Source organism: Mastomys coucha, unplaced genomic scaffold (assembly GCF_008632895.1).
Source record: "Mastomys coucha isolate ucsf_1 unplaced genomic scaffold, UCSF_Mcou_1 pScaffold7, whole genome shotgun sequence".
Taxonomy (NCBI): Eukaryota; Metazoa; Chordata; class Mammalia; order Rodentia; family Muridae; genus Mastomys; species Mastomys coucha.
Window position 1 is genome coordinate 45,738,256 of NW_022196913.1, and position 23,859 is coordinate 45,762,114.

At 43.1% G+C, this 23,859-nt stretch overlaps 1 protein-coding gene and 1 long non-coding RNA gene across 3 annotated transcripts in view; one reads left to right on the top strand and one right to left on the bottom strand.

The window, feature by feature from the left end:
- The window catches only part of Nedd9 (neural precursor cell expressed, developmentally down-regulated 9), a 180,565-nt gene that overhangs the window by 99,383 nt on the left and 57,323 nt on the right, over positions 1-23,859 (bottom strand). For both annotated transcript variants that reach the window (XM_031358024.1, XM_031358025.1), the window contains exon 2: positions 15,749-15,912. In XM_031358024.1, coding sequence (XP_031213884.1) covers positions 15,749-15,760 — 12 coding nt within the window. In that variant the 5' untranslated portion in view covers positions 15,761-15,912. The remainder of the gene's footprint in view (positions 1-15,748; positions 15,913-23,859) is intronic.
- On the top strand, positions 17,010-23,460 carry LOC116081453. Its single transcript, XR_004114902.1, has 2 exons — positions 17,010-17,233; positions 23,276-23,460. It is a non-coding gene; the product is annotated as an uncharacterized LOC116081453 (long non-coding RNA).

Consider the following 23,859-nt stretch of genomic DNA (forward strand, 5'->3'; position numbering starts at 1 on the left):
AAGAGAGGAGGCATTTGGGGACAGGAAAGTGGTAAGGGAAGACATTACAGAGGATGCTGCCAGCTAGGCTCCAGGAAGCAGGATTCGAGAGGCAGGGGGAAGAGGACATCTGTGTTTAGATGTTCAGAGGGAGGATGGAAGAGGAGCACGGGAGGAAGGCACAGAGAGGGGCAGGGGCTAGTCCACAGGGGTGACAGGATATGCTTGGGCACTTATAAAAACACATCACAGCAGCGTTGGCCCATCACAGTTTGGGGAATGAGGACAAAGGAGGAACCAGTCTGTCTCGGGTGCCACAGCTGGCGCTATGTAACCTTGCTGGCTCCCAATGAATTTCTCAGGCTCGGGGGAGACGACAAATGCAGTTCTCTGTGCTGGTGATTTCCATCTGCCTCTTCACCACCTGCTTCATCCTCTGCCCTCTGCTTGTGGGTTCCATGTTCTCTTTGGCTTCTGTGGGTAGCCAGCCAGAGCCAGCCTCCAGCAGGAGCACAGAGAGGCTGGAAGGAAAGAGGTTAGGGATTTGCCCTCTGCCTTGTGTCCTTGTCTCTCTTTTCAATTATACTGTGTGTGTGTGTGTGTGTGTGTGTGTGTGTGTGTGTGTGTGTGTGACACAGAGAGGGGATGCTGGTTGGAGATTGCACTCAGCACCTTGTGCACAGTGAGTAACATCTCCAGCTCCCCCTATCATTTTTGAGATGATACTTTACAAAGTGCAGGCTGGACTTAAAATTAGCATCCTCTTGCTTCTGCCTCCTGAGAGCTGGGATGGCAGGTTTGTGCCTGGCTGGGCCTCACCTGTGTCAGTTGCTATAACTGCCCAGCTCCCACTTGTCCTAAGTACTGACAATCCTCTTCCTGTTTTTACCTAGATTAAAATCCGCTTCCTACAGTTGCTAACCTCTGGGTGCCATACAACCTCTGACTCTCTACCTTAACCATCTTGAGAAAATCCAGTTCCCTGCAGGCTCTGGAGTACTAACAGTCTGTCACATGCTGCTCTGCACAGGCTCACTGAATCCTTCCCACACTTTACACTTTCCTGATAAGGCTGAGGCACAGAAAAGTTAAGGCGCTCATTCAAAGTCACACAGAAAGTGCCACAGTCGAGATTTGAAGCTGGGCAGAGCCCTGTAATCAGAAGCATCTAACTACTGATTCACCTGTCTCTCTCTAACCTGAGCTCATGTTCCTGAAGTAGCAAGAAGAATATAAGACCCAAGATGTCTAAACGCACACCAGGAGGTTAATATGCTAAGCCTTTTTGCAGGAGAGTCTAGGGTCATGTTCACCTAATGTTATGCACATTTCTAACAGGTTATCATTTTCATATTTCCAGTGGTCCCCAGACTGGACTTCTCAACAGAAACAACTAAGGAGGTTTTGGTATGTGAGGGTCCAGGCAATAACCCACACTGGTAGAGCCATAGCTCAGGAGACATGATCCAGGCACATATAATTCCTAGGGAATTTTATCTTACTGCCAGAGTTGAGAACCACTGTTCTAGTCCACTCTGGCAATTGCTAGAAGGCAGAGATCACAGATGGACATGTCTGGGGCTATAAGCAGAGTGTTGGCCATACATAATGAGAATACAGAGGAGCTTGCAGAGTTTATGTAAGATCTGAAAATGACATTTAATAAAGTGGCCATGATCAGGGAACATTTAATGCTTGGACAAACCACTGCTAGGTCTGTGGATGCCTTACCATTAATTATTACACCATAGCCATTGTACTGAGTCATTTAAATAAATAGAATGATTGTCCATATGCTTTATTGAAGTAATGGAAATGTATGTCCTTTAGAAAGTTTGCTTTTCCTGAAAGGTTACATCATTGGAGATATACCCCACACCCACCTTTTAAAAATAGTGTCTTGCTGTGGAACCCAGACTGGCCTTGAACTTCAATTGCTCCTACCTCTGTTTTCTGGGTATTAGATACAATGATGGATTTCCAGATGACAGCAAATATTTGCAAAACACTCGCACCTGTCGACCTTCTGCAGAACTGAAGTTTCTTCACCCCTGATTCATGGACTCAGATGACATTTCTATCCTTTCCAGACAGATGGGAGCTTTTCAGGTCACGATGGAGAGAGAGGATGCGCCAGCGGCTTGTCATCTTAGGAGAGCTCCCCAGTACCATTAAGGAAGGCATCATGGATGTGAGTGCGGGCCGTGAACTCCCTGTTGTTTTTGCTGGGTTTTCCTTTTGGCCTGGGATGGACTTCTCCAGACAGCAGACCAAACAACTTTTCTTTCCCTCTTGTGTTTCTCCAGCCCAGTCCTCTTGTTTACATGCTTGCTGAGCAAGCTGATGGTGTGAGGTGAAAATGGCTGACAAACTGCCATGGATGGCTGCTCATCACTCCGTCTACCATGAGCTCAGAAGCAAGGGCACCACACAACGGGAAATTCAACAGTCATCCTGCCTGATACCAACAGAAAGGTCCTTTCATCCTCTCCAACAAGAACTACAACTCCTGAAAACGCCTTTATTCCTGTACTCCTGCAGACTCCTTACCAAAGGAACATGTTTTATCAGCTCTCTCTGAGAACAAAGACATTGACTGGGTCTACACAGGGTAGGGGCTTGGGGGTGGGGGTGGGAGTTGGGGGTCTGTGCTTTGTAGAATGCTTTGGAGAAATTCTGAGTGACAGATCAGCTAAGCCCAGTTTCTAACCTTGTTTCTGCAAATATTTGGGACCAGATCATTCAAGAAAAGGTCTCATCCGTCAGAGGTAGCCAGTCCTGGAATCCTCTGGCTCCTCCTGCTTGATGTCACGAGTGAGACCTCTGGAACCAGTTTCTAGGGTTCAGTCATTGTCTAAGGGAGTCAGGCTTTTAGATTTCAGGAGTAGTGAGGGGAAATAATTAGAGCAGCCTCCTCCAGATGCCCAGACCTCAAGATGGCTGAGTAAATAAAGGAACCAGTTGTGAAGCTAAACATGGGAATTTGCCCATCATGGCAGGCTCCCTCAGTGGCTGCCCCACATAATCCAAAGGTTTTCCTTCTAGAAAATTCTGGTCAGCTCATAATGGCCAAGGCAAATGAGAAGCATACCCGAAGCTGTTCACTGAGTGGCTCAGTCTGCTCAGTAAGTCAACATTATGTCTATTTTCTTACTCTAAGGTGCTATTGATAAGAAAATCAACTGCTGCTGCTAATATTTATTAGTTGCTTATTCTGTGACTGGAATGGTTCTGAGTGCCTCTTGAGTTTATCTTCACAGAGGCCTTCCAGGGGCTCCTGGGATGTTCTGCTCACCAGAAAACTTGAGTTTTACAGAGATTACATCTTCCAAGAATGAGATGTGTCAGAATTGGGATTGGACCCAGGTGCCTGAGCTCTCAACCTTGATCTTCCTCTTTGTACTCAGAACTCTGGGGAAACAGGTACCATGGTCCCCTCCTTCCTGTCTCTGAAGTGTGCTGCTCAAGGAAGCCCAAGAGTCTGGGCCTTCAGCTCCTCTGGAGGAAGCTGATTCTCCCCGCATCCCCCACCTCTCTCTTTCTCCATTCCCAGACTGTGGGCTTTCAAGAGTTCTCTGGGAGATCTACCAGCCTCTCCCTCCCAAGTGCTGAGATTAAAGGCCTGCATCACTCCTGCACATGAAGAGTTCTTTATACACTAAAAACCATAAAAATACCAGAGAGAGAAAAATAGAAGAAGAAAGATATGGAGACACACAATGTATTCAAGAACCAGAAGACTCAACACTGGTAAGATGACAACCAAACAAAATCCTAATGCAATCTTTTGGCAGAAATTGAAAGACTAGTTTTTACTTCATGTGCAAATATAAACAGTCCAGACTAACAAAAACAAACCACAACAAGCTAAAAGCACGATACTTTACAGAAGAACTCAGAGGAATACTATGACTTAGTGTCAGGACCCACAAAACCATACTTTTCATGAGTGTAGGACCTTATGGACAAGTGGTTAGTACAATAGAGTTGCCACCCACACATACATGGTTAACTGACTTGACAAAGGAGCAAGTAAAACTGAGTGGAGAGACAGTCCTTTCAACAAAAGCTGTCAGTACAATAGACTACCCACATAGGAAGGCATGGACTTCAATCCATATCGTTCATCATATAAATATCAAGCAATAAGCATAAAACCTAAAACTATAAACTATGGGAGAAAACACCTGTGACTTTGTGTTAGACAAAATGTATTTGCATCAAATACGCAATCCATAAAATAAACTAATGAATAAATTTTCACCCACAATAAAACACTTGTTACTCTAAAGACATTAACAAAATAAACAAGCAAAGCAAGTTTTGGAAGAAACAGACCACAAAACATCAGTTGGACCAAGTGAAGATGGATAAGAAACTCAATCTCAGTAATAAGAAAGCAATCCTCTTCAAATGAGGAAAATACTTGAGTAGACATTTTATAAGAGAACACAAGGGGTGGGTTGTGGGAGTGGGGATGGCTCAGTTGGTAACGTGCTTGCTGCACAAGCACAAGGACCTGAGTTTGAATCCCTGGTATCCAAGTACAAAATTCTGGGCAAAGTGACATGGATACACATATAATCTAGACCTGGAGAGGCATAGTCATGAAGATTACTGGGGCATGCTGTCCAGTAGGCCAGCCTGCTGGGTCAGTGAGCCCCAGGGCAGTGAGGGATACTCTCTCACAAACAAAGAGAGTCAACTGAGGAAGACACAGTATTGACCTTTGGCCTCCACAGTCATGTGCACATCCTGCCCCCCAAAGAGAATTGGGGTGATGAAAAAAATCACATGAAAAGATATTTTAACATCTCTAGTCACAAATGAAATTCAGAAAATGTCACTCCATCCCTCTATGTGAATGGTTAAAGTTAAAGGAAAACCTTACTACACCAAGTGTTGACAAGTGACAAGGATATAGAGAAACCAGAACACTCACATGTTGCTGACAGGGGTGCGGTTTGGCAGTTACTTAGAAAGTCAGAAGTGGACCAGATGCATGGCCTATTCCCATGTACTCGAGAGCAAAGGTGTATTTCCATACAAATACTTTAACATAAATATTTAAAGGACTTTATTTCTAACTGCCCCTAGCTGAGAATAAGTCAAATGTCTTTCAAATATAAGCAGGTAAATCATGGTCCACTCAAAGGAGGAGTAGTACACAGCAACAATGACAAGGAATGAATGACTGATATATGCTAAAACAAAGATAAAAATCAAATCAAGTATGTTAAGTGAAAGAAGCCAGCATATGTATAGGTACATACCTTCATGAACATGTATACACACTACATATGCATACACACACACACACACACACACACACACAAGAGAGAGAGAGAGAGAGAAAGAGCATATCCATGCTTCTTTCATACTTATTACTAGGAAATTCTGAAGATTAAAGAAACAGGTTGCTCATAGAAGGTAAGAGGAGTCAGGAGGTAGGCCTAAAAATGTGTATAAGGAAACTTGGGGAGTTGATGGAGTTGTTCATCGTCCAGGGAGTGCCAGTTTCACCAGTGTTGATATATGTGTTACCATTACAAGTGTCCATTGTCCATCTTTGTACACACCTGTTATGCTTCAATAGGTCTCTCTAAAGAGACCAAGTATTTAATGTTAGTAGACAGGTTTGTATGTGACAATCTGGTATAACTAGGGCTTGGAATCCTTCTAGACTCATAACTAAAGCTATTTTTTTTTAATTCATGGATGATACTTTTTGAGGATTTCATACAAGAGTATACTGCATATACATCACTTCCACCTTTCTTCTCCCTACCCTAACTCCTCCCACCCCCTACAATATCCCTCTCAAATCCATGGGACTTTTTTTTTGGTTGTGAGCCTAGCCTTTAACAGCTGAGCCATCTCTCTATTGCAATGGCCTGTATTTTAATTGACATCCATTTGTTCCTGTTTATGGGGAGGTAGTGTGAAGCTTTAGTATAAGTATGCAAATGGGTCACAGTCCAATCAACATAATGGGCTTGCCCAGCTCAAACACTTAGCAATGTGCTCCCCAGTTTTTATTTTCCTTTAATTACTTATAAGATAAAGTTCCCTACTGTGCTGTAGACGCTTATATTATTCTTCCCCTCCCAACACATCAGCCACCCTGGCTCCATCTCTCCTCTCTAGACTCTAGCCTTCCAAGCCTCTACTGGGGAATGTTCTACTTTACTTCCGTGAGATCAGCTTCTTCGGCTTGCTCATGAGTGTGAAAGGTGCAGCTGGTATCTCCAGGCCTGCCTTGTTTCACCCCACGCCTGGATTGTTTCACTCCATACATTACCTTGTTCTATTCCTATGGTTGCCATAGACAGTATTTTCTGCATTTCTACAGTTCGGTAGTATTCCGGTGTGTGTCAGGGCTAATAGTGTTCACCATCCCCCTCATCTGCTAATTTTTATTCACTGTCTGACATATTCCTATCTGAGACTCTATAGTAGCCCTTATAACATTTTTTTTATGCTTCTACAGGTTTTGCATAAATTCTGAACTCTCGTGCTCAAGATTCCAGATAGAGTTGGGGGTCAGACTGGAGAAAGCACAAGGGTCTACCTAACAGAGGTATCATGTTAACTCCTCTTGGAAACTGATTTTACCATGAGCTATCACTGTATTTCATACCTAACAGCCACTGTGAGGGAAGAAGATATGGAAAAACCTGGAAAGCATTACTCTGCAAGGGTGTTGCTGCCATTGAAGAAGCTGTCTATGGTAGAGTTCAGATACAGTGGCCTGTTGAAATGGTCTTGGCTATTTCCATCCCTTTAGCCCACAGCCTATTTCTGGCTTGCTATACAGTAACTGTCTTACCCAGACACTGAAGTCAGTGGTAGCATGAGAACAACCTTTGAATGTGATGATGTCACAATGACCCAAGTCTCATTCAGAGGAAGGTTGATTGATGTGTTGCTAAGCAACATTCTATCTGCTTAGGTGGATTTATCCCTTACTGTGCTGTTGATCTTGAAGAGTACACAATGGCCTGAGATCTGTTAGGCTCATAAGAGATGTGGTTGGTATGCTTACAAAGGAAGCAGGGCCTAGCATTAGAAGAATGATATTAATTTAAGGTAATAAACATAGTTGGTGCGTAGACCAGCATGTTTTGTGGCTCTGGTGACACTTAGGATATCTGCAGAGTCAGAAGAAAAATCTTAAAATCTGACTGCTGGTGATGTAAGGCAGTCTAGACGGTAGGGTAGATAGATATACAGTATATCAAAGAACCACAGCACCAAGACGTGTCTTTCCTAGGTACAAGTATGTGGGCTCTGCATCTAGGGCCTCTGTGACTCTCTGATTCTCACAGTACTTTTGTGGCGAATCAACTCCTGTTCAATCAACTCATTGACTTTCTGCTCATTAACTGGCAACTGTATGCATGTCCTCCCTGCTACGTTCCATAATTAAAGTTTGAGGTACCTCTGACCCCATCTCTCTCTCTTGACAGAGTCTTACTATGTAGCTGCGGCTAGCCTGGGAGTCAGAATACTCCTGTCTCGGCCTGTTGAGCACTAGAGTTAACAGATGCCTGCCCCCAAGCCTGGCTCTACATTATTCCATTTTACATTGAGATGGGTGGCTTCTCGGCTTACTTCCATAACTGGCTAACTGCCTCAAGGTTGTCTCTCTAGCTCTCTTACATTTTTGTATAAATATTTTATGTGATTAACTCAGTAAGTTCATTGTTTCTAAAGCGCACTTTATTCCTGTCATTTGGGGAAATAGGGTGCCCATTTATTTTTAATTTTTAGCAGTCATTTTGAAACCAACAACATTAATGGGTTTTTTGAGCATGGGTTGGGTATGGCAAAGTCTGAGCTTGAATCTTAGTTTTGAGGGTGGGAGGCATGAGGAGAAGGCAGGTGGCTCGGATATCCTGAAAGAAGTTGGAGGTGTATGCACATGCATGCGTGTGCACAGTTAGCATGGAATCTGAAGAGTGAGGTTGGCTGACATTGACATTCAGAGGTTTGCTGTTTCTTATACTTGATCTGTCGTCTAATAAATAGAATTATGAAGATATAAAAAAATAAAATTGGGAAAGATACAATAAAGTAACTCTGGTTATTACTATAGACTTATTGTCTGATATTATTATTATTACTTGACTTTTGTGTATTTGTCTTGAGAAGGGTTTCACTTGATAGGCCAGGTCAATCTCAAACTCATGGCAATCCACCTGCTTCAGGCTCCTAAGTAATGAAATCACAGGCATGTGATACCACACCTGGCTTGTTATTTAACTTTATGTTAAGAAATGTACAAGTTTTATTAACAGTTTCAGACAAGTGGCAGATAATATTTTTAATTAATTTTTTCCTCTCTAGCTGTTACAGACAATGTCAGAATGTTAAATAACCTCTTTGAGAGACTTAAGAGTATGGGTAGTATAACCAGGTTCTATCATGCATGTGCTCCCAATCCCAGAATTTGTGAAATAAATACAGAGAGATTGTGTGAGGGTAGCCTGTGACATATATTGTGATTCTGTTACACACCCAGATGTAAAACACACTCACAGACACACATGCATACACATATAACACATATACAAATGAGTAATGGACAGGTTTTTACTAGCCAGGCTAAAGAGCCTATAGATGTGGGCCAACGAAATGGTTCAGTGGGCAAAGGCTCTTATCCCCAAGCCTCATAGCTTGGGTTCAATCCAAGGAACTCACATAGTTCCGACTCCTGTAAGTTGTCCTCTTGGGTTCAATCTAAGGAACTCACATAGTTGCGACTCCTGCAAGTTGTCCTCTGACCTCACATGTGCTGTGACATACCACCCACTGCGCCAAATAAATAAGGATGAAAAACAAGACAAAACAGTGATCCTGTAGATGTACACAATCATTGATGGTGAATGAGGATTCAGAAATATTCTTTAACACTGCCATGTAACTAACTGCCCGGGTCTCACAGATGTGGAGGAGGAGAGGCGGATGTATGGATTTTACCACACATGAGTCCTCTCTGCTGACAAGATGTCACTCTCGCAGGCCCTTCTCAGATTCCACCAGGAGACCCTGGAGGCTCACACCCATTTCCTTGCTTTTTATCTTGCTTTTTGGAAGCCTCTGTTTCTTTTCACATTTTATCTGACTTGAGGACAACCCTGCCAGACTTATTTTCCCCAAACCACATGATGGCTGCAAGCCAAGCTTCCCTTCAGAACATCTTTCCCATAAGCCCCGTCTCCACCCTTTAAACTTATCTTGAAAGAATCAAGTTCAAAACACAAGCCTTCGGAGGCAACATGGCCTCTGAGTTGAAGCGTCACGTGAATTCTCTTTCTGTTTTTCTCAGCTTTCCTGGCAGTAACTGGACCTCCCTTAGGAACCAGGATGCATTTCCCATAATTAGAGTTTGCTGCAGGCGCTTGCTTCTTGAAGCTTGCATCTTTCCAGCATCTCTCAGACCCACAGGCACTGTCTGAGAACTGTAGCTTTGAGGTAGAGTAGTCATAGACTTTCTCAACCTGGAGCCCTAGAGATAAAGATCTGGACTGAAGGGTCAACCATATTGGGCTCTTTATGAGCACTTATAGATAAGAGTTGGTGCCGGCAGATGAAAAGCCCTCTGGAAAACACCAGGTTGAGTCACCTTGGCACCTGTATGCCTGCCCATTTCTCTACCTTCTTTGAGTTGAGTTTAGATCCTTCATCCCTTATATGTCCTCACCTGCTATTTTCTCAACACTGCCAGAAGTGAGGGACCCAGAGAAGCCAGAGCCACAAGGTGGAAGAAGCCCAGTTTTCTGGGTAGAGCTGACCATGAGAGTCATGTGCTATCCCACAAGGAGGAACTCATTTGCATTATGTGAAGTCATTGGGATGGTAGGGCTTGCTTGTTACCGCAACTTACCATGACATTATCCTGACTAATGCACCTTCCAGGTGTGCTTAGTTAAAGAATGGCACAGTATAGGGCAAAGATAGAAATCAGAATAGAGGTAAACAGCACTATGTACAAACTAGGTACAGAAAGTTGCTTTCTCTGAGTGAACCAATGATAACTTGAGAGGTCTGAGGGTGAGACTGAGAGAGAGTACACACACTCCTTTCTAATGTAACAATGAATTTATGTGTGTCACAACCTAGGAGTTAAGTTGGAAGACAATTTTAAAAGAGAATAGAGATTATGCAGGAAGAAATGATACCTAAAACATTTGTTACCAAGCTGGAGAGATATAGAGTCAATCTTGTTATCAGGAATATAATCCTAAGGACAAGAGGAGTCAACATCCCCCAGTCTGAGATACACACAGAGGGCTGGTGAGCATGAGGTCATTGTAGCGGTCTCAGTGAGTATAAGATTTTTATTATACTGCTTTTAGGATTTTTTAAAATTTTAAAATATTGTTTTTTTATTCTCTGTGTATGTGTGTGTGTGTGTGTGTGTTGTGTGTGTGTTTTACATGCATATATGTCTGTGCTGGGAACTGAACCATGGTCTTTTGGAAGAAGAGCCAGTGCTCTTAACTGCTGAGCTTGTCTGGGATCTTTCTCATCATGTGGAAAGTGACTTAGGCTTGGGTGGATATTGATAGGTCAGGGAAAGTAGTCTACTTAAGTCGGTTCTACATAGTTTCTTTCTTGCCATATTTTGACTGAGTAAAAGTACCATTCTCAAGAGATCCCTAAAGCTTCAGGTTTTAGAATAAACGAGGCTTATTTGTGGGGAAAGGAAGCCACAGAGGACACTGTAAACCCTCATGAGCTGGGGCTAAATCAGAGGGAGTGTTCAGGAGAAAGGGAACGCTCATTGGCACTTCAGGGTCACTTGCTGCACCAGACTCCATTGCCTTCCCTGGACCTTGGTCTGTCTTGCTGATGGGAAATTTCCACAGCTGGACTTTGTGAGTCAAAATGAGATATAGAAACCCTTCAGTAATGCCATCTGAGAAGAGAATGAAGCCCTGATCCAGATGTGTCTCTTTATAGGCCCCTTCACACCTGCAAGGCACTCCTTTCTTGAATATGCTTCTCATTCTCCAGACAAGCTCAAGGGGATCCACATCCTTAAATAAAATGCCTGTCTGTACTAAATTACTTTTCATGGCTGACTTACACCTCAGGAAAACTAGAGGACCAGAAGGAGAATTCGTTTCATTCTGTAACTAACATGGCCTGTGCATGGTTCAGTTTTGGAAGACAGGATATTTGTGCAAAAGGAAGAAGTCTTAAAGATGTGCTGTGATGCACACCTACCTGCACTCACAGAATCTATGATGACAAGGGCAGCAAGATTGTCTGCAGGCATCTTCTCAGTGTGGAACTAACAGAGCTTAGATATGTAGTATTGGGATCAATATTAGTACCCATGGCCTCAATCAGAAAGCCTTCAGATTTTCTGCACATTAGCAAACAACACCGAATTTGCTAAAATGGTTCATTCCTGGGCCCCACCCAGGATGCTATGAATAAGAGTCACTGAGACTGGGTAGTGTTCGCCGATCTGTGTTTCAACAATCTTTTCTGGTGATTCTGAGTACCTAAGATGTGTGCAATGTTCTCCCTCAAGTTAGAAGACGAAGCCTCTGTTTCTGCTTCAACTGCAGCCAGTTGCTGCCAGGGAGCCCTTTGAGACAGAGAGAAGAGCATGCACAAAAGATTTTCAGATGCCTTTTTGGGTTAAGCATTCTCTTTGGTTTAAACTTGTAAATGTCCAATAAAATTAAGATGGTTTTCATTTGCCCAGGAAGCTGGAGAGAAACTCTCACTAGCTAGCATTTCCATATCCGTCAAAGGATGCCGTCAGAATAGTTATATTTTAAAGGATGACTAAAGAACATGTACAGTCACCTCTGCATTGTGTGTAAGGGGACAGTCAACAGGGTTAAACATCGATGGGTATACCTTTTCATTTTTAAGAGTCGTTAACAAAACCAAGAGGAGTATGGGATAAGCAGCAGTAACCCCTCTGGGGAATGGATTACTATGCTATTTTATAAAGTACATAGTTTTGGGGGGCATTGATTGGTTTATTTGTTGCTTTTGCTTTTCTGGAGCAGGGGAGCTATTCTGTCTTATTCTTCCTTTCTCTGTCAGAGTCAGGTGGGCAGCCTGACCCAGGATAGAGATTTTTGGAGACAACTTTAAAACAAGCATGCGTGGGTCTAGAGAGGAAAGGTCATAAGCCAGCTTTATATAGGGCAGAACAGCATGTGACAACATTTCAGCATTATCCATACCCAGAAGACATTTGAATCCCTGTGGTCAGAGTGAGTGGAGACCCAGGAGGGCTTGGATTTGTGAGACTGTCAAAAAAAGGCTTTTTTTCTTGGCCATTGAGCTATATACACTGAGGCCAAGACATTTACAGTAAGGCAATAAGGCTTTAATGCATTCTCTGAGACTGAGGAGGGAAAGAGATTAGAGAAGGCAGGTGAGTCAAGCTCCAGGATCCGAGAGACTTGTGGGGAAGGAACAGAAACAGATCAAGGATAAAATAGAGGAGGTTTCTGGTATAAGGTTGAAAACAGAAAATTCACCAGAGAGAGGATTCCAATATAGGGAGAGGGGTAAGCGCCTTATCCAAGAGATGCCTCAATCACAGCAGACTGCGGCCAGACAGTAAGATATGCAGCCTTTCCATATGGTGGGTACGCAGGAGGTTTTTAGCAGGTTCCAGGAGCCAGAGAGACCAAGAGTACCCTTACCAAGTGGACGAGGAGAGATGGATGATTAGAACAGATGGAAGAGAAACAGCTGAGGAGGTGGACTCTGATATTTGAAGTTGAATATGGTAGGTGGTTGAAGGCAGTGGAAACAAATGATCTACACCTTGTGTGAGTCTACTCAGCAACTTGGTTTGGTTATGAGAGGCTGTGCCCTTGAAAGGGGATCAATGTGCACCTCTCCTGGGTTTTGGCAAGACATATATGTGAGGGGGCACAGTAAAGAAATTACAAAATATGGTTAAGATTTGTATTGGAAATGAAGGGGGGAAGAAGTGGGAGTAAGAGATAGATGATAGATAGATAGATAGATAGATAGATAGATAGATAGATAGATAGATAGATAGATAGATGATGGATAGATAGATGATAGATGATGGATAGATAGATGATAGGTAGATAGACAGAAATGAAAATAGCTGAGTTATAAGAGGAATGAGCAGCTGTGGGGAGGGAAGCCCATAAGCTGGAAGGAGTTTGGGGTGAGGAGGTAAGAAGGGCCAGGATTTGAGCATGAACTTTGACATGTGTCACAGGTAGGTACCTATGATACTGAGAGAGGCTGCAGGCCAGCACAGACTTTGATATGCCTATAGGTGCCATATGTTTCTTCTGCCAGAGCCAAGTAAAAATGACTCTCTTTGGTTGATGGGAACTGATTTCACAAGTTGTTGAGAAACAGTGGCTTTTCTCTAACTGCCAGAAATCCTTTAGTCCATTTTGAACTCATTTCTAGATATATGGGCTGCCCCTTGGAGTTTGGAGAACTGAAGTTTCCTTTGGATACCACATATGTCACATCCCCCTCTTAATTCGACATAAGTATACAGAGAAAATGTTGACCGTGGCTCTGCACTGCACTTGTATTTACTAGGGAAGAAGGGACAGTGTCCATGAACTATTTTTGTCTCTGTGAAGTATGATCTAGCTTTGTCTTCAGTTTAACCACAACTCGCCTTTCCAATGGTCGGCTACCTGCCTTCCTTTGAGGTGGCAGAGTATGAATGCCAACAAAAGCAGTTTTCAGTTTACAGCACTTCTGAGCCAGCCTACTTGTCTTTGCCAGGTGTGCCTGGGTAAATGTTTAACTACCAGCGCTCTGAAAACAAATCAAAATCAAACAAGGCTGGGCTGCAAGGGGTGCCTAGCCCTTCTGCAGCCCTCAGATGGCCCTGCAGGTGTGGCATGACCTCTCCACAGCTTGCTGACGTCATAGTGGAACGGTGACCTCTGGATCTGCTTTCCTTTACAGGGTTTTACGAAGGAAGCTTCGTTTTCAGAGTGTTTATGACTTCGGCAGAGCTTTTCCCAAAAGACAGTCCTAGCTAAATGTGGCCCTGAGCTGTTCTCAACTCCTGTTCATTCTCAACTTTGGCATGATGACTTAAAGCTGAGACAATTTCATGTCTGGGGATCTTCACTGTTGCTGCCGGAAGTCACCACTTTATCTTAAAACACCAAGGTGGTGTGAAAATTCAAGTGGTTTTTAATGACCTCTGGGGCAGTCTTTTTATTTACTGTAATAGCTACCTTACGGGCTCTTCTCCTGCAAGCAAGAGAGGCCGGTCCACTTGCTGTGGGTGCTCAGAGGCCTGTAGTTGGTGCTTCTCTGTGTGACACAGAGAGCAGCTGTCTGGTGTCCAGGAAGAACTAACTTTTCATTTAAAGTGCAACACTTTAAGCATTTTGTTTTCAGCCTTTAATCCTCCCAGAGCCATTTTATAAGGTCTGAGCCAGGGGACCAAAGAGGCCAAGAAGTTGGCTCTTGGCTGACATTACTAAATAAGAGAGTGATGTCAAACGTAGATCCCCGACCCCAGTGCCATCGCACCGTGACACAATTCCTACCTCCTTCAGGAGTCAGTCCATAGGCACATTACACAGAAGCTTTCTTATTGATTTTTAAGAGTCTTTAGGATTCCATATTTAGATAGATGAACTGATTTTCATGTATGCATGCAGTGGTGGTGGTGGTCTGTGTGTGGTGTATGTAGTGGCGATGTGTATGTGTGTATGTCTATGTATGGTATGTTGTGTGTAAGGTATGGTATATGATGTATGTGTTGTGTATGTGTTTGTGAGTGTGTATATGGTAATGGTGTATGTGTGTGTATGTGTATGTATCTCTCTGCCTGTGGTGTGTTGTATGTGTGGTGTGGAATATGATGTGTGTGTATGTGTTGTGTATGTGGTGGTGATGTTGTGTGTATGTGTGTTGTGGTATGTAGCATGTGTGGCGGTGTGTGTGTCTGTGCAGTGTGGTGTGTGAGTGTACATGTTGTGTGCGTATGTGTGTCTGTTTCTCTGTATGTGTGGTATATTGTGGTATATTTGTAGTGTGTATGTGGTGTTGGTGGTGTGTGGGTGTAGTTGTGTCTGTGTGGTATGGAGTGTGTGCATGTGTGTGAGTGTGTGTGTGCGTGTCTGTGTTGTGTTGTGTTGCTTGGGCTTCCCTCATGCATGGCAAGCACTCTACTACTGAGTTGCCACTCCAGCCCTCTTTTTACTTTGAAGCAATCTTGCTAAGTTTCCTTAGCTGGCCTTGAACACATTCTGTGACCCAAGTAGGTCTTGAACTTCTGCTTCAGCCTCCCAAGTAATATCATAAGCCTGAGACATTAGGAACAGCTGATCGTTTTAATTTGAACTACTCTAGAGGAAGTTCATTTTCTTGTAGAATGCTTTAATATGAATGAAGTTATCCAACATGATCAGTGCAGCAAATATCACACACACATGCAAGCATGTGGGTGCATGCACACATACACACACACACACACACACACACACACACACACACACACAGAGGCCACCTCTGAATAGGTCTGGAGACTTCCAGGTTTGCCCAAGCACCTGCTCTCCTAAGTCCCACTTGTATGCACAGCAGCATATCTATATGAAAAACCATTGAACAGAGCAACATCTGATGTCCTATAATTAGTGTTTTCTCTTCAGTTATCAATTCCAGGCTTGGCACATCAGTCGTCACACAGTGTGGGAGGAATAGATCCTCTTGACACTAGAGAAAAGAGAATCACAAAATCGTGTTTTCTGTCGGTACTCACCCTCGCCCACATTTTCCCTTAAGGAGCGTTGGCACTCTGGATCTCCAGGACAGTCCCAGGGCTGCAGTCTGTTGGCCTGTTTCCTCCTTGTCATAGCTCCCCATGAACAATGCTGGTGTGCTTCTCCACCAGCGTCTGGTGCTGGAGACTCACACTTCACTAACCTTGAAGACACAAGTTAGAAATGCAAAGGCATGTAAAACTCTGGAATGGGTTGAGACATTTCTGTCATCAAAGGGTCACATCACAGATGTCAGGGGAAGTCAAATCCACAGCATCATGATTGGAATCCAACACTCATCTATTCATGTACACACAAAATCATAGAAAGTTCTTGCTCCATCTACTTAAATATCAAAGATACATGTAACATGGTCCTGCCCTTAGGCAGCTCATACTCTAGTTGTGCAATGTGAGTCATGTAGTGACAGGTACTTTGACCACATATGCAGTGTTCCAAGAGAGAACACATAGAAGAAAAAAGATGGGCATTTGGTGTTGAGCAGTAGGCACATGTTATAAGTTTTCTCATCAGGAATGGAGGTCAAGGGGCTCTTTGCCATCTATAAACCAGGGCTTTAGACATGGTCTTTGCTTGCTTTCCATGCTTCCACATCTTCTGCCTCATCTTGCGATCCTCCTTTAAGCCAACTTACTTACCATGTTTCTGCATTTATCTATTTGAAGCCACCCCTAGTTCCTGCTTTACCTGTTACCGGTAGCTTGAGAGGATATTCAAGCCGCGTGTTTATATTTCTCTCATAAAGAGGGAAAAGCAACATTTTGGAAATATGGTTTTTAAATAGCTGAGATGCAAAGCTTGAATTTCGATTTTTTTTTTAATTTGGAAGAAAAATGAACTGGGCTTTCAGAGGGCTGGTGCTGGCCAATACTTCACTTTCTTCTCTCATCTCCTCACAGCTGCAGGTATCAGTTTTAAGTAGTCTCTCTCTCCCTCTCTCCCTCTCTCTGTGTGTGTGTGTCTTTGTGTGTGTGTCTGTTGGTTTGTGTCTCTCTCTGTTTGTATTAATGGAAAATATTAAAAATATTTTTGAGAATTGGCAGTCTGAATCTTTACAGGAGGAAAGAGTTTCCCCTGCAAAATCAAGAATAAAATCAAAATGAAGTAGGTGTTGGAGCAGAAAACTGAAGAACAGGTCTGGCACATGGTAGTTGGTAAGCTAACGGTCTCCTTGATCCCACACAGCTTCCCTCATGAGGAAGATGAGCTTTCCATTCCAAGCAGAGGGCAATGGGAGTTGGTCCCCACTGCTCCTCCATGGATGGGAACAGTCTCCTGTAATTTTGGTTTCATTAACACAGTATTTTCTCATCTTGGCAGGAAGGTGGGGAGGGAATTTTCCTCTGAGACACTTGCAAGGCAAAGGGACAAGAGCCCATGATGTCTTTGTTCTGCGCAACCCATGCATGGTTAACCAAGTTGCTCCACCCCCACGGGAGTTGAGACCCAACAGGGAGCTGCAGGTAGGTTCCCAACATCCTGTTCATTTCCCTGTAGATCCTCACACCTGCATGCACGTCAACTGCCAAACTGTGTGTTTACAAGGCAATCACTTAGGGTTGAGTTCTGTTTGGGGAAGTCATAGTATACAGTGCTAGGAATTATATAATTATATTTGTATGTGTAGGAGTGTCTCTCTGTGTGTGTATACGTGTGTAAAATGTAAAATATATATGTTGATACAAAACAAAAGTAGAGCTTACTAGATTGTAAGAAACATACTTGACACCCAAATGAAGGCATGCCGAGATGTTGGCACTCTGGATGTTTACAATGAAATCCTCCTGCACGTACTTTTACATTTTCCTTCTAGTATTGGAGATTAAACCTTGGGCCTCGTGCATGCTAGGGAAATGTTTTACAAATAAGCTCTATTTCCAGTCGTCTTTCCTTCTTTCTGAACCAGTCCTCACTAAGTTCCTAGGGCTGGCTGGCCTGGACCTTGTTGTCTGTCTCCCTCAGCCTCTGGCCCAGCCAGGACTGTAGACATGTACAACCAGGTTCTCTGCTGCCTTTTCTTTACACTTAAAAGACAGTGCTGCCCTTAACTCCAGGCAAGGATGACTCTGTATAGGGTCTTGGGCTTTGGAGTCTGAATTTCTTCCAGCTGTTGCACCTCCTGAATGGGTCTGTGGTCAAGAGGTAGTATGAATGTGTTGATCATACTTTCTTTTAAAGACCATGTGCAGAGTAGTAGGACATTAGTAATTGCAGCTCAGTGATCCTAGCCTACTTACCTCTGTTTCACCTTCCTGGAGGAGTATAAGGTAAAAATAGACATGAAGGCTGGGATGTGCATGCCCAGGGTACCAAAGCTCTTGAAACATGGGGTGAAATGCTCAGATGGGTGGCTTGGCCTAGGGATCATCGGTGTTACATATTCCAATGTGAAGCTGTAAATTCCCCAAAAGTCCTAAAGCCAGATAGGACTGGCTTTTGTTTTGTTTGCTAGCCTTTTGGTGTAAGCTATAATTCTTAAGTATATAGGACTTTAATATGTATTCTTACCTTAAACACCCCGTTTTTTGGGGGGGGAGGGAGTGAAGGGATGTTTCAGATTTATTACTGGAAAAAATGCACTATCTGGTATGATATAAATATTTTATTTTATAGCTCCCAACAATGTCTGTCAAAACACACACACACACACACACACACACACACACACACACACACACACAAATACACGCACGGTGAAAGTGGAGAGGAAAATTAATTACATATAATAACTGTCATAAATCTTGTATCTACACATAAACAAAATAGTGTCAAAAATATACTGTTGGGTCCCTAGTTAGTGATTGTAGCAATTTTCTGTTTGATTTGTTTTTTCCTCTCAGCAGCAGACCCACAGAAAGCTAGCTCTCCCTGCTTGCAATTTCCCTGCCTTTCTCTTTGTGTAGTTGGCAAAAACAGACTAGACCTCACATGGATTGGGTTGATGAGATTCATTGATGCTATTTATGATGGCTATAGCTCATATCTGCCCTTGTTGTGTGTGTTAGTCTAGTGTGTGGACACAGCAGCCGGGTCTATCCATGTTAGTGCTGATGTACAGTGAAGTCTTCTCTAGTGCTATGCCATTTTTCACTGAGCTGCTCTAGGAGGCCAATTTGTATAGTATAAACACCGAGATAGATGCACTAGCTACATGATATATATGTATATTTTTAACCTTAATGAATATGTTTTCCAGAACAACAGTGTATGTTCCCACCAGCATGGTACAGTATTTATATCAGCAATTCTTTTTTTTTTTTTTTTTTTTTTTTTTTTTTTTTATTTTTTTTTTTTTTTTTTTTTTTTTTTTTTTTAGCTTTAACTACTTTGTACTGGGAATAAATATAGTATGTCATCATTTCTTTTTCTGAAAAGTTTCTAGCTTCTCATCTCCAGATACACTCTGTGCATGAGGAGATCAATGTGCTTGGAGTAACCAGGAGACACAGAGTTACTGCTCATAAGTGTCTGTGTGATATAAAATATCAATGATCGTCAGGACACTTATTTATGCTAATAGCCATGGCTATTTGAAGAACGACAGCTATGGGAAGATGTATACTCTTGGAAGATCCAGGGGATAAAGTCTGAGTTCTAGGCAGATTTAGCTAGCACTGTGTTTTTTAGAAACACATGGATCTGGGGAATAAGCCACTGTGCAGATATGCAGAGGAATGGTGCAGGCTTGATTGTTAAATGTTCCCCAAAGGTTCCCATAGAAGGTCTTGGTTCCCAATGCTGTGCTACTGGGAGAGAGAGGGAACCTCTGAGAGGTGAAGGCGAGGCTTGTGGGAGGTCTTTAAGTTATTGGGGGTGCTCTCAAGGGGGATTGTGGTACCCTTCCTTGCTGGCTAAAGATGTGAGCACTTACTCCAACCCAATTCTTGTTGTGATGTGCACTCTCACCAAGTCAGTGAGGCTCCTGATTGTAGACTCAGTACTCTACAACTGTGAGGTAAATAGACCCTCTTGTCTTTATAAGCACCCTGCCTCATGTATCCCACTGTAGAAACATGAGCTTGACACACTCTGTAGCTATGTGCCTATCCCAGAACATTCTAATTGTGGTCACACTGGGCTGGGAAGGAGAAAGACAAAAGGAATGGTTATCCACTGTTGGTGGAACACAAACTAGTGTAGCCACTATGGAAACTAGTGTGCAGGTGTCTATTGCTTTGATAAAATACCATGACCTAAAGCAGCACAAGGAAGGAAGGGTTTATTTGTTTTGTACCTCCATGTTACAGTCTGTCACTGAGGGGAATCAGGGAAGGAACTCAAGGCAGGAACCTGGAGGTAAAGACTGAAGCAGAAACCATGGGAGAAGCCATGGTCCTTCATGACTCGCTCAGCCTGCTTTCTGATACAACCCAAGACCAACTACTACCTAGGGCATGAATGCTACCCACAGTGGACCTGGCTCCCACATCTCTCACTTGTGCTTTCTAGATTTCATAAAACACATAAAAACACGCATGTGTGTGTATGTCCTGACAGTAGAAGCAAACAGTTTAAAGGATCAAGGGAAGTAATAAGGAGAAGGGATGCAAAAGGGAAGAGAGGGAGTGTGGATGGATATGATTAAATACAATTATCTGCTTGCACAAAAGTAGCCTTGTGTAGCCCAGTATAATATATTTAAAAAAAATAAGGTAAGAAAAAGAGAACAGCGATACCATCAGAAACAAACTTCCTCAACTTCCCTTATGCACATGGATTCACTTGCATCCAAACTCATTCCTTCTTGACCTGTAATGAAGAAGCTGTTCTGGCCACCCACACCTGGGCCAAGCTATTCTTCCACCGGTTACTCAGTGCCATTCTCTCTGATCCCATGGCTTTGGGATGCCATAGGCTCACATTGGCTTTAGAAGTCTGGGGTGACTTGGCTGTCTGAATCCTTCCCTCATGGCAGTGCTGAGGACTGAATTCTTCTTCATCGGGTCCATTCCTATGTGGATGTCCTAAACCCTGAGGATATCCATGGATGTTTGGAAATTGTCGTTGCTGAGACACTAATTAAGAAGAGGTTATACTATTACAACGGAGAACCTGAATGCACATAGAGGAGAGTGGAGATGAATGGACGTGGCAGGAGGAGGTGTGCCACCTATCTGCATGCCCAAGATGGAAGTCTGGAGCAGCATTTTTCCTCCCAGCCCTCAGAGGAAACTAACCCTAGCAGATTTTGACCTCCAACTTCCAGTCCCTGATCCTGGGAGATAATGAATTTTTGTAGCTTATGCCCCCCTCTCTGTTTCTTTTGATGCTAAGAAACTACTCCTAGGAAACTATGTTAGGGTTTATTCACTGACCTTGACCATTTATTAGCTGCCATCTCTTACAAGTGAGTATGTTGACCTCTCAAAGCCTTAATATCCTCATATACAAAAGTATAATAGGAACATTTGCCTCTTATGAGCTTTGTGAGGAGTAAATAAAAGAGCAGGTAACATTTTGCCTGTAATGTCTGGCTATATTAGCTTGCTGGGGCCATTGAATCAAGACAGTGAGACTTGTATTCACCTGTAAATGGACATTTCATGAGTTAATAGAAAGACTGAAGAAGGTGGTTCTCATGGCCTCCTCCCTCAGCACATCCTATCTAAGCTCCTGGATTTTTGCAGCCTGTATTTTCCTATTCCATTGCTCACAGACACCAAGTATATGTTTTCCCTATCTCCTCCAGCATGTCTGATTTGCCTGATGGTTTATCTTTACAATAAAGTCCTTGATGCTATAGACCAAAGATAGCTTCTAGGTAGGCCATGTCTTCCAGCCTCCTATGATCCCTTTCTGCCCCTGGCAGATGTGTGGGGATAGTCACAGCAGGAAGAGATTGAGGTAAACTTCTGGAGGCCCTGGATCTACTCCAAGTATGGCACTTGGGAAATGCCATCATTTCTGGGCCTCAGTTTTGTCATACATAAAATGAAAGAGCCTTGTTCTTGGGCAGTGGTGGTAGACACTTTTAATCTCAGCATGTAGGAGGCAGAGGCAGGCAGATCTCTGAGCTAGAGGCAGCCTGGTCAGCAAATGGAGTTCCAGAAAAGCCAAGGATACACAGAGAAATCCTGTCTTGGAAAATAAAAAAAAAAAAAGAAAGAAAGAAAGAAAAGAAATAAAGAGAGGAAAGAAAAACGAAAGAAAGATAAAGAAAAAGAAAGGAAAGGAAAATCTGTTTTCAATCCTGCATCTGGATATATAATTGTTGAAACATTAGCGAAAGCATCACTAGCCAAGAGTCCTTCTCTTTCTCTTTCCAACCTTCTGGTATCTTCTGGGACATTCCCAGTTGAACATCATAAATTGAATGCAGCTTTCAGCTTGACCTGCCTTTAAAGGATTGGTACTGTGAGGAAATAAATACTGACCTGTGCCACATTTACATCAAAGATGTCAGGAAAGACCCTCATCTGGGAATCGGTAATGCTCCCCTAGGAAAGGAGGAAGAATACACCCCCCAGAGCTCCTCACTGTACCTAACACAGGCCCTTTGAACCATAGACTGACTGGCTTCCCTTCTTTAGCAATTTCATCCCCCAGGGCTGTGGAGCCCTGCTAAGGTTTTGCCTGCCAGTTGATGATGGAGTCTTTCTAGTATGTTGGGATTTGCAGGGTTTATTTTGGTAGGTAACTAAGAGAGAAAGACAGAGATAATTATCCCCATCGTAAAACAGTCCATCAACCACCTGCATGCAGAGCAGAAAGTCAGATCTTTTGTTGCTCTTTGGCAGGGAAGATCCCGTTCAGCACTCTCTTGGGTCCCATTCAGAGCTCTAACCTAGTTACCTGTGGAAGTTTCCCGGCTCTGGTATAATTTTTTCCATTTACATAGAAATAATAAATAAATACCAGGGATCTTGTCAGGTCACGCCAAAGGAGAATTTGTTGAGGATTTAGTATTCTAATGCATTGGACATACTTGAATTTGGCTAAACAGTCAAAATGGGTGGTTTGGCTCCATTTAACCGAGCTTAGATCTTGTTGGTATCCAGCTCTTCAAATGACCTCAGCTCTTATAGATGGGCCCTTGGAGATGCTTGGCTTTCCAGTGAATTGGAAATCCTCAGGTATGTTTTAAATGTCTACAAAACAAGGGTTTCCTTTGTTTTCATTGGGGAAGACCTAATAGAGAAAGCCAAGTAAGAGGGGGCTCTGCCTGGGCATCGGAATCTGCACCTTGGAGGCATAGCAACAAAACGCTTCACTGTTTTGCTTCACTGTTTTTACAAACAGCAATATATTCTAAACTAGTGTGAAAGTGAGGGCAAGAAAAAAGTCATGGTGGTCGTGAAAAGCAGGTGGGTAGAGGTCACAGTTCGCTGTTAAGGTTCTGAGGTGGTGTCCTTCTGGGTACTGGACTCAGGCTCTTTTCCTGGTCTTTTCCAGAATCTTGCAGCAGAGAAGCCATGATGGTACCTTGCACTCCAGTATAGTTCTTGGATGCTGACCATCACCTCCCTCATTCATCTGCTATTAATTTTTATTTTTTTCTTGACTAGGCCTCTGACTCATCTTTGCCGAGACCTTCGGGTTTCCTGAAGTCCCAGCTGCTCCAGATGTGTGCCTCAGTCACTACTCAACTCCCCGAGTGGAGGCTGAGAGATATCTATTACAAAGCCATTCTAGTACAGCTGTCCTCCTTTACCCATGCTGTCAATTAAAGTACTAAAATGTTAAATGGAAAATTCCGGAAATAGACAATTCATGTGTCTTAGGCGGCAAGTCCCATCACAGCAGAATCATGTTATTTTTAGTTGCTGTTGTTCATCTCCTACTATGTCGGGCTTGTGAATTGAGTGTTAGCATAGGCATGGGTGTGTGTATAAGAACAAACACAGTATGTATGAGGCTTGGTGCCATGCATAGTCTCAAGCATCTACTAGAAGTTTTGAAAGACTTTCCCCATGGGGACAGCTTTCTTCCAGATGAGAAAGGAGGAAGGTATTAGTAAGTAGAAGAGAAAGGACCAGAGTCTGAGTATGATTAGAAAGATATGGAAAGGCTCTCAAGAGGAATCTCAGGGGACTGGGTGAAGTCTGGTGGCACTGTAAAAAAGGAAGCTTATAAGCAAGCCCAGGAAACA